We start from the raw sequence: 20,498 nt of genomic DNA on the forward strand, positions 1-20,498 counted from the left end.
TTTGTCAGCATATACTGATAAGCTGTAGGAATCTGAGGTGAAAGGACGTTCTTATTATTTGTTTAGCTCCATATTTACTCCGTCTATTCCTGCACATCTCCTTTCTTTTTTAACGAGTTTTGTAGTTAACCCATTGTCAATAATTACAACTTTTTTCTTCTTCACAACACATCATTTCCACTATCATCTTGCCTGCACCACAACTCTGGATAACTTCTAGTCTACTGATTATATTCAGTTTTGCTGTACCTTTTCACGACTGGTTTTGTGTGACATTACCTCATATGCCAATGTTAATATCCATGTTTTTGGAGTTCAGTATTGGAGATGAATCTGACCAAAATGTTAATTTCCATGTTTATGGTGTTCAGTATTGGAGATGAATCTGACCAAGGAGTCTTGATGGGTCTGTCATATAAGTTGTCTGGAATAATTCTGTTTCTGTTTATATCCATTTCTGCCTCCTGTATGTTGTTATGCAGCTCTTCTTTCTCTTTTATGGCTGCTTCATTTCTTCATCCCATATTCTTAACTTTTTTTGCCTTTTTATTCATTCTTTCTTTCCTCCTTTTCTCTACTGCTCCTTTTGCTGTATTTTTATATAGTTGCTTATGCTGTCCCACTCTTCATCAATACCATTGCTAGTTGTTGCTTTAGCTAGATGTTAATTTAATTGCTTTAGGTATAGTATTCCTAACTAGTGTCTCTTTCAATATGCAATAACAGATGTATAATTCACTGACATATTTATAATGACAGTAGCAAAGAAGTAATAAATTTAAAAGTTATGCAAGATACAGAAGTTCTCAAGCATCTCTGTAACCATGATATCACATCTCGTGAACTGTGGGTTATACCATGATATAATTTTGCAGGTGCCTTTAGTGGTGTATGTGGATATTATCTACAAAATTTACTGTGAACAGAGTTCGTAGCATAGAAATAATAAATTTAAACATCATGCATGATGCGGCAGTTTTATTTTGTATCTATCCATTAGTTGACATAACTGAGCAAGGAAGGTATAATTAACTGATCAATATACAAAGCTAAAATGTGATATCTGAGACACAGTGAAATTCTTCATGTTAGTTCAATAAATTAACCCACTTGTATCAAATACAGCATGAACAAATTGTACACATAGTTGTAAATACTATGTGGAAACCAAAATAATATGGCACTGCTGACTGGGGCACCCAAGTGAAAGGGTCTCTACTTCTACATCTCCAAGCCACTGCGTTGGTGAGAAGTTAGTTCACATTGATACCATTCTTTTACAATGTTTTTGTGTCTGTTATGTCTTATAGAAAGTGATGATGCACATCCAATGAAATGTTCTATTTCTGTGGTGGTTTATGATACAAAAGGGAGAAAGTGAAATCTTGACCTGATCTACTTCTCTTGAATACAACCGCACCCAACCGAGTGGTGGTGGGGCAACATTGAGGTTAAAATCTAGGCTCCAATTCAATTTTATATCTAGTGTGGCAACTGCTTAAGAAGCAGTCTCAAGATGGTATGCATTCCAGCTCTAATAATCAACTGTGACACAGTCAATCACTCACTTTTTCATGTCATGTAACATGGAGTAACATCACCAGCCAACACATGGAGCAACATAAACAAAGTCTCACCATAATTCTGTGATGCACTGCATGGAAATTTTGGGGATTAATCACAGTAATTAACATACAGTCTGATAATTGGGATCCATATTCTGGTGAGAAAAATTTCTCTCATCCCACAATTCAAATAAGCTTCCATTGGGTTAAGCAGAACTGTGTTTTGCAACATTAGTGGGCTTGACTATGTAGAAGTGCTGTCTAATAAGACTCAAACTCTGAAAGTGTTTTGGATGACAATGACAACCAGTGATTTCATGAAGCAATGACTCACTCATTCTTCTTTTAATAAAATGAGGTAATTAGATAGGCAAAAATTTATTCACCAAGTGGCGGCACAACGTGCACGCAAAAAAAACTATAATTGGGCAATCTTTCAGAGCCAGGGCTCTTTCAGGCAGATGGACTGAAGGGGAAGGTAGAGGGATGAAGGAAAAGGACTGGAGAGGTCTAGGAAAAGGGGTAGATTTCGGGAAAGTAACCTAGAACTGCAGGTCAGGCGAGATGTAAAATTAGAGAGATTTGAGCGTGCACGGGAGGCTTTCCGGCAGTCGTTCTTCCCACGAACCATACGCGAGTGGAACAGGAAAGGGAGTAATGACAGTGGCACGTAAAGTGCCCTCCGCCACACATTGTTGGGTGGCTTGCGGAATATAGATGAAGATGAGAAGGAAAAACTGATTGCTAGAACTTGCTTTGGACGAGATTTGAAAACCTGAGAGCTTAAAGATGGAAGACAGCGTGATATGGAAGACAGAGATTACTGCTTAAACATTGTGCACAAGCTAATAAGAGTAAAAAGATAAGTGAATTGTACGCAACAGGGGGGGGGGGGGCAGTGAAAAATATACAGGAAAGAAAATGAAAGACGTAGAAAACTAAAAGAAAGGAGTAGTTGTTATGAAGAAATGCTGAGTTGGAAGAAATTAAGGTAAATTGAGGCCAGGTGGGTGGCGAAAACGAAGGACATGTTGTAACGCTAGTTCCCACTTGCGGAGTTCTGAGAAACTGGTGTCTGGGGGAAGAATCCAGATGGCACATGTGGGGAAACCAAGGCACCAAGGTCACGACTGTCATGTTGTAGACCATGCTCTGCAACAGGATATTACGTGTTGCCAGTATACACATTCAGCCTATGACCATTCATCCTAACTGATAATTTGGTGGTAATCATGTCGGTAGTCATATGTTTTGCCAGTTACAGGGCTGGTATAGGTGGTGGTAGGAGGGTGCACAGGGTAAGTCTTGCAGCAGGGACGGTCACAGTGGTAGGAGCAGTACAATAGAGAGATGGGTGCAAAAGGAGCATAGGGTCTGACAAGAATATTGCAGAGATTGGGATGGCAACAAAAAGCTCTTCTAGGTGTGGTGGACATCACAATTTACATATACTATCAAAGGGCGAGCCATCTGTGAAACGACAAGTCATATACCAACTATTATGCAAACATTGCTTGGCTTTTTACATTGGCTTGACTACCACCAAATTATCAGTTAGAATGAATGGACTTAGGCAGAAGGTGTATAGTGGCAACACACAATATCCTTTTGCAAAGCATGCTCTACAACATGACAATCATGATGTCGATGCCTGTTTCACCACACATGCCATCTGGAGTCTTCCCCCAGACACCAGTTTCTCAGAACTCCACAAGTGGGAACTAGCGTTAGAACATGTCCTCGGTTTTCGCCACCCACCTGGCCTCAATTTACCATAGTTTCTTCTGCCCCAACATTTCTTCATAACAACTACTCCTTTCTTCACTCCGTTTTAGTTTTCTACATCTTTCATTTTCTTACCTGTCTATTTTTCACTGCCCCCCCCCCCTCCCCCCTCTGTTACGTACAATGCACTTATCTTTTTACTCTTAGTAGCTTGTGCACAATGTTTAAGCACTAATCTCTGTCTTCTATATTACCCTGTCTTCCACCTTTAAGCTCTCAAGTTTTCAAATCTTGTCCGGTGCAGCCCCAATAACCAATTTTTCCCTCTCGTTCTGTCCCGTAAGTCCCCCCTAACCCACGGTTTTGGGTTACTTTCCTGAAATCCACCCCTTTTCCTAGATCTCTCCAGTCCTTTTCCTTCGTCCTTCTTCTTTCCCCTTTAACCCATCTGCCTGAAGAAGGAGCCACTGGCCCCAAAGGCCTGCCTAATTATAATCTTTTACATGTGTGGTCTGCCGCCGCTTCGTGAGCAGATTTTTCACCTATCGAATTACCTTAATTTGTCAAAAATTGGTTGTTTTCATCTCTTTTAAAATTTATATGAAATGTGAGGGTTTTCATTCTACATAAGAAGCAGAATAAAATACATATATAGGCTTTCAGAGGGATTTTCACTCTGCAGCGGAGTATGCACTGATATGAAACTTCCTGGCAGATTAAAACTGTTGGTAGGAGACGAGATACTGGCAGAAGTAAAGGTGTGAGGTTGAGGCGTGACTCGTGCTTGGTTAGATGGTAGAGCACTTGCCCGCAAAAGGCAAAGGTCCCGAGTTCGAGTCTCGGTCCGGCACACAGTTTTAATCTGCCAGGAAGTTTCATACACAGGCTTTTTTTAACTTATACATGATTCTGCAATTGCAAAGCTTCAATAAAACAGGAAAGAAAATAGACTACACACACACACACACACACACACACACACACACACACACACACACACACAGAGAGAGAGAGAGAGAGAGAGAGAGAGAGAGAGAGAGAGAGAATGTTTACATTCAAGCATGCAGCAAGTATGTATTTCAACAAAACAATTATACTGGAATTACACAATTTCAACTTAATATCCTGTTTATTAGTTTCCGCACAGTGCGGAATGCCGACCTGTCCGACACGTGATCAACGACCGCCTTCCTCAGTTGCCGCCGGAGGTCTCTTGTCTTGCGGCACATGTGATCTAAGGCTCGCTCCAAGCCTTCACTCTGTTCTTTGGTACCCATCTGTCAAAAAATAAATTAGTCTTGAAATAAATTAGTCTTGAGCAGAATTTTATAATTTTCTTATCTTGATGAAGGTGATAAAAAATTAATGATTAAAAAAGTTAAATAATGGAAAAGACTGTTTGTTGTGTCAGTATGCAACTCAAAGTGTCAACTTTATGGTGAGTAGCACTCTATCCTGTTCATAATATTGTTGAAAGCGACACTAAAGAGCCTTAGCTGTACATCCCTGCCAACAGCCACAATGAGTATTGAATGCTACATGAAATGATAGAAGTCAGGAATGTAACTACAATCTGAAGACAGACGATGACATTCTTATCGGCCTCACTTGCCACAGATTGATTTCTGAAACTGTGTTATACTCCTAGTAAAATAAATAAAAAATAAATAGATAAATAAATCATATCCTGAAGAGGACTGTAGCAGGTTGGTTGAAACATCAGCAATTTAACTTACTTACAAAAATTATACTTATTTATTGAAAAGTCCATTTTTCAAGGATCTGAAACATTTTCAAAATTTACTTGTCTATGTCACTTGTATTAGATTCACCAAAACAGAACCACACTGCAACTGTACACTTTTAAATTGGCATTAGGTTGTACAAGGGGTATGGAGGAAGCAGCACTTAAGTTAGTTTTGCTAATGACAAGAAGGGCAAAAGCATTTACATAACTTTTACATTTCACATATCAGAAAACATTTATAACTATTACAACAGCTGAATCATTCAACAATGTCATGCAATTTGCTAAACGAACAACATAAGACAAGCGTGGAGAAAAATATGCAGAAAACTCAGCTGCAGGCTCCCACACCACTTATAAAACACACCATGTTGCATGTTATTTTATCTATAACACAAAAAATTATGTACATAAAGTATCCAATGCTGCTGACAACCAGTTCTCACTGTTTCAAAGCAGATTAATGTAATTAGTGCGCACTCAGCAAAATAGAGTAGGGAGTAGCTACAACCCAGGGGGGTCACTATTAGCACCTCATATGCAAGAATTTGTATGATTGCATTGGTGCATCTGAAATAATCATTCCCAAGTGGAATGTAGAAGAAGTAACTGCTTCTGGATTATAACATAATCATAATTCAAAACATTCTCAGCTTTCTTACTACATCAGTTTATACAACTACTTAGAGGAATCGTGTCAGATCATTCTCTGTGATTTCAATGAAGTGGTATGTCCTCAACATGGTGACCAAATTATCTCTGTGAAAGAGAAATTATGCAATCAAAGGAGGATGGAACAACACTACTGAGAGAAGAGCAAAATGTGATATTTAAAACAGCACCTGATACTCTCAGTGGAGGCAAGTTACTGCTAATGCTGATTGATTACACTAGCATGACTGTGGCTCAGTTAGGATTTTATGGCTAAAAACTACTCTTGATATATTAAGAGCACAATGCAATCAAATAACCTTCATGTAGTCAACAAAATGTACATAAAAAGACTTGAATAAGTTGACAACATCCACAGCGATTCTCGGTGACACAGTGGTCATAAAAATAAGCATGATAGGAAATGGGGTGAATTAGAAGATGGTACTAGCTTGGCAATGCTCAAATGTAGCTAATTATATCAGAAAGAATCAACAGCAGTTGTGTCACTATATAACAGAGGGAGCTGGAAGCAACATTATGTGGGACAACCCTCATTCATGCGGGTAAACATTAGCTCTAATGCAACTGGGCAAAAATTGGAAATTATTCCTGTTTCTGTCAGGTGGCACCAGGTGTATCATGATCTGCTCTCCTCACGCAGCTTAAGGCTGCGTTCACACTGCCAGCCAGGCCGGGCCGGGATGACGCGTACTGGCTCAGCTCGTGCCTAGCCTGCTCAGGCCGAAGTGTAGTGCATTCACATTGCGTGCCGCGCCTAGCCGGGACGGCGAAATGGGGGAAAATCCACTTCTCTGATTTTCATGTTTTAAAAATTCTTAGCAGTATATGAGACTTCGCCACATCATTTTATGAACTTATTTTTTCCTTAAAAGCGTTACTTACGTTGTGAAAAAAGAAAAAGTCTACTTTTCGTTTCGCGTGATTTCTTAGTTTCGTAACGTTTCCCAAGCGATTTTGAAGAAAGTATGCGGCTAAAAAATCTGATTTTTGTACACGTGGTAGTGTAACATCTTAGCTTAGAATTGAATCATTTATCTTTCCATATTTCTTAGCAGTCATTGTGAAATGATGCTATTTGTCAACGTTGTGCACTTGATTTACAAATCTTGTAGTGAAAAAGTTATGTAGCGGGTAGCTTACTGTTAGTTCCGTTTTAGATCATACATTGTTGGGAATGAAATGTAGCTAAAAGTACCAAAAAGTTTTTGAAATGATAATGATACTGATATCTGTCTGGTCACAAGTAATCGGAGCTATTCAGTGGCGTCAGTGCCACGTCCGCAAGTTTGTGCGGTTACAGCTTGGTTTAGTGTAGTCATATAATGCAGAACAGAAAAAAACTAATTACTAGGGATCAGCACAGACCTAGTGTCGGTCGCTCGTATTATTTTAATGGTCTCATTGTCTAGATAGAAGTGTCAATGACATAGGTCTGATAAAATATGATGCAAAACTAATCACAAAAACAAACTGGAGATTTGTGATACGTTTACTGCAGAAACTGAAGCGCAATTCTGTAGTCTCGTTCTCTACTTTGACAGAAAAAATAATGGAGAGTTAATGAAACTACTGTGGATCGACACAGATGTTCATTTCATTGTTCTTCATTGTTTTTTTCCTTCCTTGGCGGGCTGCGCTGCACTGTCAAGGTAATCCCCACTCTTTGGCTAAATGGCTGTTAGCTGCTGGAGGCTAAATAAAAAAATCCCTACCCTTCGACAGCTGACAAGCAAGTTAGTAGGAAACGCAGCTGCAGTCAACAGTTGCTCACCTTTAGCTAGTCTGTGCTGTCTTGTAGAACAATGTCTTCACTCTTTTATTGGTATTGTTTTGACTCTGCAGTAACTCATCGAGTTTTGAAGTACAGATGAACTAGGAGGTTATGGATTCATCCCATAAATAGCGACAGACATTTAGGAGAGTTTTTTTCTTTACATGAAGAACTTAAAAACTATCCTGAAAATTTTTATTCATATTATAGAATGAATCACAACACATTTCAGTATGTGCTGCAGAACATTCAAGACAAAATTTCGAAACAGACCACAAATTTTCGCAGAAGTATAACAGCAGAAGAAAAATTGTGTATAACAATAAGGTAAGATTCGTTAGTACAAACTTTCTGGTTTGCAGTAGAACTTTTACCCCAATTAATTTCGATTTCATTATTTTAATTGAAAGAATATAGAAGGGTGCAAGAAAATGTCTCTTTAATTATTTATTGTTGTATAACTGTGAAATGATATGGACTAAGTGAATATCTACTGTGCAAACAAAACTGTAAAAACTTCAACCAACACCACACTTGAGTAACACATTTTATGATTTTTTTTCTCACGTATCTGTCCACTGGCATCTCCTTTCATGCACTAGCATCATCATTCCGATTAGGAGTGTCCACCGTATCAGTGGTGGTGAAAGACGTTTGTATGGCCATATGGGAGTCACTTGCTCCCATTCATTTACCAACGCCAACTGTTTCTCAATTTACAGAAATTGCCAGTGACATGCATACGAGATGGGGATTTCCAAACTGTGTTGGATGTATAGATGGGAAGCACATATGTGTCCATTGTCCTAAACTTTCTGGCAGCATGTTTTACAATTACAAACAGTACTATTCGATTGTACTCCAAGCAGTTGCTGATGCAAATTACAAATTTATAGCTGTAGATGTTGGTGCCTACGGTAAACAGTCTGATGCAGGCGTGTTTAAAGAAAGTATGTTATATAAGAAACTTACAAATGGGGAGCTGTTATTACCACCACCAACAAGACTTGAAGGAATGTGTCAGGAATTACCGTACGTCATTTTGGGAGATGAAGCTTACCCCTTATTAGAGAATTTGATGAGACCTTTTCCTCGCAGAAATTTGGACAACGAGAAGATTCTATACAATGATATGCATTCCAGAGCAAGAAAAGATGTTGAATGTGCATTTGCTATAATGACCAATAAATGGAGACTACTGAGGAAGGAAACTGAAACATCCATTTACGTAGCTGATCACATAGTCAAGTGCATTTGTCTGCTTCATAATATTGTCATTGACAGAGAAGGATGCAATGTTGAAGCTGAAAAGTTATGTAACAATGCTGATATGCAGACAGCTGATGCCACATTCAACAGAAATTCCACATTACGTTCGAAAACTGTCAGGAACACTTTTGTTGAATATTTCGTTCAAAATTCAACTTCAAATAATTAAAAAACCTTTCAAAAATAAATTTTGGAGTTGAAAGTACTTAGCTATTTACTATATTTTTGTGTATCTCATTTCATTGTAAATAAAACAAAATTATAAAGGAAAATAATTTATATTTGTGTGTACTATCTGAAACACACTCCTTGGTTACTTCGTTCCATAATCTGGAAACTGCATCATTTCTGTCATACTAGCTGAATTTCTGATAACAAATTGATAGACACAAGTTTATGTCACTTGTATGTTATTCTGCATTCATTAAAGTAAGAACATCACAAAAAGATGTCACAGACAACAGCTTATAGTAACGTGCCACAGCATGACTTTACAATGCATTGTCATCTGGTAGGGACACATTTCCGTCCCTCAGTGACACTCGTATCTGTCTCCGTTTACAAGTAAATGCGAACTATTCAGTGGTGGCAATGCCGTGATCGCTGGCAAGCTATTGTTGTAAATGCATGTAAATATGGTAGATTAAACAAATGAAATAAAAAAGTAATTTCGCATGTATCATTATAATAAACGTAATTTTTCCTCACTGATTGTGAAATGTAAGGTAACATCTTAAAATAAAAGACGTGTGCAGTCACACTTGTTATGAAAGAGGAAGGGAGACGTGTGATGCGTGTACTGCAGAAGCTGTAGTGCTGCTCCACAGGCTCGCGCCTGCGGTCGGCTCGCGCCGCCAATATTAAACACTCGGGATGTCGCCGGCTCGGCTCCAGGAGCCTCACGCCGTGTCGGCGCGGCCCGGCCGCCAGTGTGAACACCGCAATTGAAAACCACGTGCTTGATATCAAAGCGGGCGGCGGCCAGGCCAGGCTCGGCTCGGCTCGGGCGACAGTGTGAACACAGCCTAAGAGTGGCTTTCCTAATAGGTGCACAGATAATACTATTTACATGAAGATAGTGACATCACCACCACCACCACCACCACCACCAATAAACGTAACTCCATTCTGGATTCAGGTGTGTGGAACAGCAGCTGGTTGATGAAATGTAATAATGATGTACCAACAGCTGTTATTTTGATACTGTTTTATTAGGAAACTAGTTTCAACATTCCAATCACACCATCATCAGGGTTGTCGCATGAATGACACCTAGTACCACTCGCGCTTGTATAAGACGAGCCACCAGTACTCTTATCTGGTTCCCCATCAGTACACTTATCTGGTTCCACAGATACCCAAACTTCACGAGCATGTGTGCTCTTCGCATGTGACAGTAATTGTTCATTTGACAGTGGAACTTCATTAGCATGTGTGCTCGTCACTCGTGTGACAGCAACTGTTCGTTTGACAGTTGATGCCACATGTGTGAGGGGCACAGAGCTCATTAAGTCTGGATATCTACAGAACCAGATATCTTATATGGTTTTGTAGATATCAAAACTTCATCAATTGTGTGCCTTGTCAGTCATGTGACAGTCTCGATGATGATGTGACTGGAACATCGAAATTGGTTGCCTAATAAAACAGCATAAAAATAACGTCTGTTGGTACTGTATTATTCTTAATTGACCTTTCCAAAACATCTGTTAAAAACTTCTGTCCACAAAGTTTTAATTTCCTTTTTTGGATAGTTGCTATGAGGTTTCTCTGCTTGCTCATCTCTTTCAAAACACCTAACTGAACTTTTTCTGTTCAAATGGCTCTCATTAGCTTCCTCCAAAGCCACATATGTATCACTTCTCAGCACTTCCTCCCTGTCTTCAATAGTGTTCAGCTTTCACAGCATACGAGAGCACAATCCAGATGAAAATCTTGACATTTGTTTTTTATAATAAATTCCTATTTTCCTTCTTTCAGTGAAAGCACAGTAAACTGTTGCATGTTGTTTTCCTATTTTCCATACGGTATCTGTAGTATTCTTTAGTTAACATGTCTAAAGGAAAAGAATTAGCATTTTTTTATTTCTTTGAATTGTGATATCAGGTTTTCTCATTATTTTGTTTACTTACTATAATACCTTTTTTTACTATTAGTTTTAAGATCAAAGTATTTCCTGTTGCAAATTTAGAAAATACACTCTGCATGTTTTTCACCATAAGTTACTAAGGCAAACTGCAAAGTTTGTACAGTGAATGGGAATTCTACTCTTTTTAACTTAACATGTTTTTCCCTTGAAGATCCTTGAACTTTTTACAATGAAAAGGTTATACAAATAAGAAGATATTTAGCATCCTTTTCTCACTTCTATTCTAATGGTAGCTTCACATTTCTGTTGTGTTTCTTCCTCTACATTTATTCCTCTCTTGAATCATGTTTATCACATTTTCTGTGATTCATGGTTTTTATTCCATTTGTTTTTCACCCAGTATTTCATCTGACGTTTCTGTTACAATTTCGTTCACTGTATTTCATGATTTTATAGATATTTCACCTTTTTGCATAAATCATCTGGTTTCTTTTAAATTTTAAACTACACTTTACTATGAATGGCACATGGTCACAATCTTCATCTAATTCTGGATAGCTATGGATAGACTTCAATTTCTATACCTTCTGCAATAAAAAATTGGTAGCTATTATTACCACATGGAGCTTTCTATGTGTACCTCATTCTTTTACGCATTTTAAAGGTTGTGTTTGTTGTCACTAAGTCAAGTTCCTCAAAAAACTCAAGTAGATGCTCTCCTCTACAATTGGTGATTCCTAATCCAAATATCTCTGCTGCCCCCTTTCAAGATAATTCCCCACTATGGCGCTGAAATCTCTCATTATTAATGAAGTTGAAAAATAGACTTGTATAGTCACTAAGTTGTTGCAGTCCTTCTACTTCTTAATTATCATTTACTAGGTATTCATAACAATATACACCCATTTTTTCCCAGTGTGACTGCTACCACATTTCTGCCTTGTTCTTCTCCTCCAATAATATTACTCTAATTTTAAAGCACTACCTCAACGTTCTTACCATTGCCATCTTGTTTCACAGAATGCTAAAATGTCAAACAATTTTGAGTTCTTCTAACTTCCTTGTTTTTAGTAGTACTGTTGCACAAAGACTGTTGAGTGTGATGAACAGCTTGTGACGCTCAGCATAATGATGTCGTACACAGGGACGTGAGCATCAGCTTGAACCCCCGACACTGTTTCACAAGAAGATGTATTCAGAACGTAAGAGTACTTATTCATGAAGCTGATGAAGCAGAAGAAGCTAGCCAACTCCTCTGAAGAGTGAAGATGGGCAACAGTACAGCTCCCTCTAGGATCCTTCAGGACTGATAAACAAGAAAAACTGAACGAATGAAGTCATCCCTACCCAATTGTGACGCCTGGCTGCTACACCTTGCTGTCTCTTGCTGGGTAGGGAGACTGCTGTTGGAGAAGTACAGGACAGCAGACTCATCAAATTAGATCCTCACTCTCAGACGTGCTCAGATACTTGCCGACATTCTCTGTACACAATGGTATTGGAGCATGTAAATAATGCCAACCACTGCCATCTCCATCGGCTGTTGGCTTCAAGGTGGAGATTACTGCAGGGCTAGATGAGGTATCCGGTCATCTACTACGGACTTTGTCATCAGTAGCAGCAGGCAAACCCCTGACCTGGAGAATTTATGCAGATGACTTGGCACCTCTGCACCGCTGGGTCTCCCTCTGGCTGGCTTCCGCTTGCTTCCGGACACCTCTCTAATGGGACGCGTGTTCATTCCTGAGCTGCAGGCGGCTCAGTCTCTCTGTCACTTTACACCATTTCCTGACGGCTTCCATCACTGCTGATCACTGCACAGTGTGGGAGCACACGTTCGATGTCTAAATTGGACATTAGATGTCAGGGTTTGGACACAGTCTACCCCGGTGTGGTACTCTGCAACCGCATCTTGGACATGCTGCTAAGAGCGGTGTCTGATACACTCTGAGGGCCCCTTCACTGATGCCGCAGTCCGCCACCAACAGGACATGCTGTGCTGGCTCCCGAGTTGGCAGCTGCTGATCCCAGCGCTCTCTGCCACGAACATCATCGAATAACAATGACCTCCTGCCTACTATAATGTTGTCTCTGCATTAGACTGAATCAAGAAATATTGTAAAGATGGATGTTTCATTAATTTCCTGCAAAGCAGTTCCACATACCACAACCTCTACATCCCATGTGTCTGCAAGGATGCCTCACCTCCTCCTGATCTATGAATGGCCAAGTCCTCCGCAGCCCTGGATTAACTACCAATTCCAACAATATCTTTATATTCCATATGTCAAGTTCCATCCTCTTCTTCATACTCTGAACTGTATGCGTATAATAATGAAACTTCCTGGCAGATTAAAACTGTGTGCCGGACCGAGACTCGAACTCGAGACCTTTACCTTACTGTAAAGAGGGATGTTTCATTAATTTCCCGCCAAGCAGTTCCACATACCACAACCTCTACATCCCATGTGCCTGCAAGGATGCCTCACCTCCTCCTGATCTATGAATGGCCAAGTCCTCCGCAGGCCCTGGATTAACTACCAATTCCAACAATATCTTATATTCCATGTGCCAAGTTCCATCCTCTTCTTCATACTCTGAACTGTATGCGTATAATAATGAAACTTCCTGGCAGATTAAAACTGTGTGCCGGACCAAGACTCGAACTCGAGACCTTTGCCTTCCGCGGGTAAGTGCTCTACCAACTGAGCTACCCAAGCACGACTCACGCCCCGCCCTCACAGCTTTACTTCTGCCAGTACCTCGTCTCCTACCTTCCTAACTTTACAGAAGCTCTCCTGCGAACCTTGCAGGACTAGCACTCCTGAAAGGAAGGATATTGCGGAGACATGGCTTAACCACAGCCTGGGGGGTGTTTCCAGAATGAGATTTTCATTCTGCAGCGGAGTGTGCACTTTCTTTCAGGAGTGCTAGTTCTGCAAGGTTCGCAGGAGAGCTTCCGTAAAGTCTGGAAGGTAGGAGACGAGGTACTGGCAGAAGTAAAGCTGTGAGGACGGGGCATGAGTCATGCTTGGGTAGCTCAGCTGGTAGAGCACTTGCCCGCGATAGGCAAAGGTCCCGAGTTCGAGTCTCGGTCCGGCACACAGTTTTAATCTGCCAGGAAGTTTCATATCAGCGCACACTCCGCTGCAGAGTTAAAATCTCATTCTGCGTATAATCATATTTGTACACAAAAATTGTTCCTTGATTTGCTGGAGGTAAGGTTTCATTTAATTTTATTTTATCCATTCCAAAGAGGTTGTGAAAGTCTTCTACAATTAAAAAGGGTTTCACTTTTATAATCAAGACATTTGCTGCTAGGAATTACAAAGGCTATTAACTTCATTAAACAAATAAAAACTGTGATATGGCAATACTTTGATTATAAAAACATAACCAGAACGCCAATTCAAATTATTTTCCTTCCAGGATCATTTATCTAATTCTGTAAAATTACTAAATAATACAATTATTAATCTTGCACACTATTTTGAATAGTCCACTGAACACTACTGACAAAAGGAAGTAGAATTCAAGCATTTAACCACCATAATTTATTATGCATGCCTAAAAGGACTACTTTCCACAGGCGTGTGTACCTTTTGTAGTTGTATTTATGAGAGAGAAGGTAGCCAGCTATACTTTTTTCTTGTTTATTTCTAGTCTAAGCTTTGCCTAACTCCTTTTCTTTCTTAACACCTTTTATCAATAAGGATGTCATTGCATTTCCAGGAAGTATTATAGTTTTGCTTTGCTTGTCTTACTCCCCATTTTTCTTCAGACTTTTAACAAATAAGTATTTTATAATGCTAATATGTTTCTTCCAGCTTCTGGTGTTGATACAGGTGAATATGATGCAACATTTGTATGTGAGCATTATATTCATTTTTCTCATGGCACATCATTTTCTCTCTTATTGCTCACTTTATACATTCCTTCAGAGAACAGTATGTACTTCTGATGAGCAATTCTGACAACTCAATACTGAAACAAATAAAAAGCCTGTGCCTCCCCCCCCCCCCCCTCTCCACCCCCTGCCAAATTTTTAAACAAAAAACCATCAACCACATTTTAAATCCTTACAAAACCAATACAGGACATTTATATAAATTGCAATAATCCATTTTATTCATATAAAAAATATAAAAAAACATTAGCACATATAAGGTCACACGCAGGAGCCTTTCTGTAAAGCATACTGCAAGCAAAATTTTATGTTTGATACTAAGTGTGCAGGAAATGAAGACTGACTGCAGATTCACTTCCGAAATACATACAACAGTGCGTTCAGACACAAAACTTCTTCTGTTGATTTAAAAGATACCAACATGCGGAAGAATTTTACAGAAAAGGAATGTATTATACAAAAGAGGACAGCTTTACCAAGAATGAAATTCTAAGGGACTAGCTGATGAATACTGCAGTGCGAAGAATAGTGTTGAATGTGTAATTATGATAAGGCTAGGTTTCAGATAATGCAGTCATCCCTAAATATAATTTTTTTTCTGTAACTGCTGTTAGTATACCCAGACATTAAGAATTTAAATGATTTATAGACTATACTTCATTCCCAATTCAGAGGTTACTCAAGTTTGCTATAGGTTATGATTAGTGGCAGGTAGAAATTTCAATTCTTTTACGTACTGCGTAACCGAAGACAGTGGAATAATAGAGACGGCATTGGGGAGAAAGCAGTCACTTCTTATCATCAACATCATTGTGACTTCAATTAATAACATCTGAAGTCATTAGAACCAATATAGCACATTGCCTAAATTGGACATTATATGCAGACAAAATTAGTGTGTCTGAATTTACAATAAAGGACCTACATCCTAAGACAATTTACTTTTATGTACAGATGATACAAGAAGGTAAATGGAACTATCTATTAATAGATCTCCTTATTAAGGACAACACACACAGTCCATGTTTAGGCAAATCAGTAACTGAAACCGCTGAAGTTCAGTTTTTTATGCATAATATTTCAAAAACTGATCTAGTCTTTTTCTTCATGTGCTACAATGGTTGGTCGTACACTTTTTCACTGTTTTGAGTTGAGTAATACAGCACACAGATGACTAGCACTTACAGAATATGAAGAAAAACTAGTTCAGTAGCAAATGAACATATTAACTTCGTTGTTAACACAAATAACAAATGTCAGACAACCACATGAGATAGCAGTTTTTCATGGTGACATTCTTGAATAAATGCTTTGTGGAGTTCTTGCCACATTAGATTTGTCAATCTCAAGCTTTCAACAACTTCCTCCCACATCATTTTCATCATCATGAGATTAGATTTCAGAGGGCTGTCCGGTACTTTAATTGGTGGAAGTATGTCATGGAGGTGTCACAAAGTCACAAAACGTCAATATGCCATCACAGATATGTTGATGTCTTATGACTTATGAACACTGATAGTGATGCTCATTTTGTTAGACTGTGGAAAACTCAACTAATTCCTCTGTTGCCTTTCAGCATCATGCGTTTCCATGCACTATATAGCAATTTCAACAAATCTGCTGTTCCCGGACACAGCCTTGTGAACATACATACGATTATGTTTGATAAAATAAAAATCTTATTCCATGCATCTACCTACTGGGATTCTGTCATCAAAGAAGCCATTGAAATCAGAATGTGTAACAACCTTAACCAAGACAGTGGCTACATCCTTAGTGGTGCATGGAAACAGGTGCTTGATGCTGAAAGGTGACAAAGAAATAAACTGAGTCTTCCACCATTTAACACAATCAGCATTTCTACCAATGTTTTTTCAGTTATAGGCGTAGACATATCTCTGGCGGGATTTGGAAGTTCTGGGGCTTCGTAACATCTCCATCATACAATTCAGTCAACTACGATAGCCATTGGCCTTCTGAAATCTACTTTCCTGACAATGAAAACTGAGGAAGTCATTGAAAGATCGAGATCGACAAATCAGACACATAAGAACTCTGTGTAGCATTTATTCATGAATCAGTTATGCCAAGAAAATTTCAGAGCTTAATACAACTGAATAATGAATGCATCATTTTCTGGTTTTTGACCTTCTGATCAATATTTTCAGCCTGCAGTCACATAAAACACAAAATATAAAGCTTTACCCTCCTTTAACATCTGTGCTCTGACCTACTTTCTGATCTACAGCAGGTCAATGTTAATCCCGCAGTGTGCACGATAAAAGTATGACTACTGACTAAAGCAAATAACATTTCCTTTCAATTTACTTCTTAATAATTAATACATCAAATGGTTTCTTGTAAGTGTGTGGGAGAGTGTATAACATAACTATCACACTGTTATGACAACTTATTGATTGCTAAGATGATGAATATGCTGTTGTGGTACGATGGTAATTCTTTCAATGTTCGTAAAAGCATCATCTGGTAAACATAGTAGAAAATATTAGATGACAACTATCCACTGTCGCTGAGCAACAACAACCAAGTAGGATAATAGCAAACAGAACACTCAATGTGAAAGAACCAAAATGTTCATTCTGCTCATACATGGATATAAGAAGTCAGAATAAATTTAAGCTCTTATTATATGCTATAATGAGGATCAGTAATACAGATATGCTAACGACCTTTGGAAAGTTATAATTTTAATACTGCCAACTATCTTAACTGTTTTCTCACTCTGCAGCAGCTAGACATAATCTTTTGCAATGAAAGTGTAAGGGATTGAGCCTAATACAGTAACTTATTCTCTTTTCCTCTGTTACTACACTCCAATAAAATTGCTTCTATCACTTTTAGCCATTTTCAACATTAAAACAATTCAAGATGTCAACCTATAAAAAATTCTAAATTGTCTTTCCCAAACTCATTAGTTTTCTGGGTAATATTTTAGTCCTTAAAAGTATTCATCTTTAATATGTCAATGCAACTTTTCAAATTATATGTTAGGAATGACTGCAATTTACTGTCACTCTACTTCAAATAATGAAAAGTGTCTGAAAACAACTATGATTACCATTTGTTCTACAAAACAAGTGTAAGTGTGCAACACTGACAGTTAGTTGATTAGTCAATTTGTTCAGCCTGATACATTGCATCAAAGTACAGAAGTAATTATTTACACTACCAAGAAAATTTTTTCTGTGTGAGATCTATCACAATGTGTGAAAGGAGGAAATTCTACATAATCTGGATACAACAGGACAATTGTAGCTGAATGCAGAAAACACAAGTACGCACACTCACACATATATATAAATATTTACCCCTCTCTTTCCTCCCCTTGCTGCTTGCAACTGCATTAGTCCCAGAGGAAAATAAAAAGTAAACAAAACATCAGTAATTAAGTTACATAAATAATATTTTCTATTTAAATAACATGCTTACATGGAATTCTAAAACTAATTACCAGAGTCTGTAAATCATGACTCAGTTCCATAGGCCAAACTGCCATCATGTCAGACTTACATTTGCCCAAAAATTACCCTGTAGGCATCACACTCCACAATGTTAACATGATACTGAACTAACAGTTTCTTGGTCACGTGACATAAATTTTTTTCTATACGATAATTCAATTTCTGAGAAACAAAATTCAGTAGGCAACCTTTGACATTTGTATAATAATTCATCAACTCACTACTGGATCTTATTTTCCTTGTTCACAAAAATCAATTCATGTAACTATTTTGTTCTTTGTATATCATTCTGGTAAATATTCTTTTAATTAATGCAACGATCTTTTCTTGCACATGAAAGCTGGTCTACATGTAATCAAAAAATTCAAACTATGACACTTCATCTCCTGGATTTGTAAATTCTCTTGTCATAATTAATTTCAAAAAATGGAACAGATTCTAGAATATCACAAAACTTATTATTTACCCATGTAGTAACAGTCATGTTTTGTGGAATGCCACCGAAAATGAACTTGCACAGCATTGAAGAACATCTATATTGATAGAATGCTTCTGATAACTACAATCACCAAATTTCTTGGTATTTTTGCAATATATTTTATTACAGATGTTTGCAAATGTTACAGTACTATATTAATAAGAAAGGCATTCAATAAGTAATGGAACTTTTTTTTTTTGGCAATTTTGGTCATAAAAATGTGCAATTTGCTGTGGGACATCATGGAATATTCATGTTTTTAGCACCTATAGTTCTAAAAGTTCGCGAAGTTATACGTAGCCTTCAAAATGGCATCTGTAATGAAGGTGCTTACCATGCAGAGAGCTGTCACTGAGTTTCTTTTGGCAAAAAATCAGAGCATCACAGATATTCACAATTGCTTGGAGAACGTCTATGGAAACCTGGCAGTGAACAAAAGCACGGTGAGTCATTAGTTGAGGCTTCTGTCACTGCAAAAAGGTCGCATAAACCTGTCCAATCTCCCATGTACTGGCCAGCTGCAAACAGCTATGACTCCTGCAACGTCAGAATGTGTGGACACACTTATTCGAGGTGATCAACGGATCACAATCAAAAACCTTACTGCTCTACTGGACATCTCTGTTGGCAGTGCTGACACACTCATTCACCAGTTGGGGAACTCAAAGGTGTGTGCCCATTGGGTTTCTCACCATCTAATAGAAAACCACAAAGAGCAATGAAGGTGCACCCGTGGGGAATTACTTGCACGTTATCAGGCTGATTGTTAGATTTTTTGTGTCAAACATTATCACAGGTGATAAAATATGGGTTCATCACTTTGAACCAGAAACAAAACGGCACTCCATGGAGTGGCGCAAAACCACCTCTCCTCTGAAGAGGAAGTTCAAAGTCACACCCCCAACCTGTAAAGTCATGGTGACAGTTTGTGAGACTCTGAAGAGGCTATTCTGTTTGACGTCCTCCCTCATGGTGCAATGATCAATTCTGAAGTGTATTGTGCTACCCTTAGGAAACTGAAGATACAACTCCAGCATTCACATCACCACAAAAATGCAAGAGAACTTCTCCAAGGCAATGCAAGGCTTCACACAAGTCTGCAAACCTGAGAGGGGCTCACAAAACTCCACTGGACTATTCTTCCTAATCCACCCTAGAGCCCTGATCTTGCACCTTCTGACTTCCACTTGTTTGGTCCAATGAAGGATGCATTCTGCAGGAAGCAGCTTGTAGATGATGGAGAAGTTATTGATATAACAAGACACTGGCTCTGATGTTGACCAGTAGTGTTACCACGCAGGCCTCCCAGTAAGGCAGCATAAGGCCATCACAATGAATTGATATTTTGTTGAAAAATAGGGTTTTGTAACCAAAAGAGTGGGAAATAATATGGTGTATTGGAATCCTGAATAAAACCAACCTGCTGTCAGGCAAAAAAATGTGTTGCATTACTTACTGAATACCCCTCGTCCTTTCATTATCTCACAAGTGTTTTAAATTGTGTTTTAAGACTTAATTCCATATATTCTATACAAAGATTAACTGTCTGAAATAACTTATCTTTTTTTAAAGTTATGAGTTGCAGTCTGTGAGTTACTTATTAAGAGTTGTTAATAAAATCTTGTGCTTTAACATTTACAATGGTCTTATTAAAAGATAGTCATGCTACCCTACAAACTAAGGACTTGCTGCAGTGGACTGGCCCACATACCTCAATGATATATAAAGCCATATGGCGGGTGCAACCATATCAGAGAGGTATCTGTTGAGAAGCCAGACTAACTTATAGT

The 20,498-nt window shown here is 38.5% G+C and overlaps 1 protein-coding gene across 2 annotated transcripts in view; it reads right to left on the reverse strand.

Annotated features, from left to right (window-relative positions):
* Positions 1-20,498, reverse strand: part of LOC124612323 (catenin alpha) — a 152,924-nt gene that overhangs the window by 61,381 nt on the left and 71,045 nt on the right. Inside the window, exons 7-8 of one of the 2 annotated variants that reach the window (XM_047140456.1) lie at positions 18,078-18,107; positions 4,452-4,567 (exon numbers count right to left, since the gene is read on the reverse strand). In XM_047140456.1, the coding sequence (XP_046996412.1) occupies positions 4,452-4,567; positions 18,078-18,107 (146 nt within the window). The remainder of the gene's footprint in view (positions 1-4,451; positions 4,568-18,077; positions 18,108-20,498) is intronic. The other variant, XM_047140457.1, reaches the window with a different exon arrangement.

Source organism: Schistocerca americana, chromosome 4, assembly GCF_021461395.2.
Source record: "Schistocerca americana isolate TAMUIC-IGC-003095 chromosome 4, iqSchAmer2.1, whole genome shotgun sequence".
Lineage (NCBI taxonomy): Eukaryota > Metazoa > Arthropoda > Insecta > Orthoptera > Acrididae > Schistocerca > Schistocerca americana.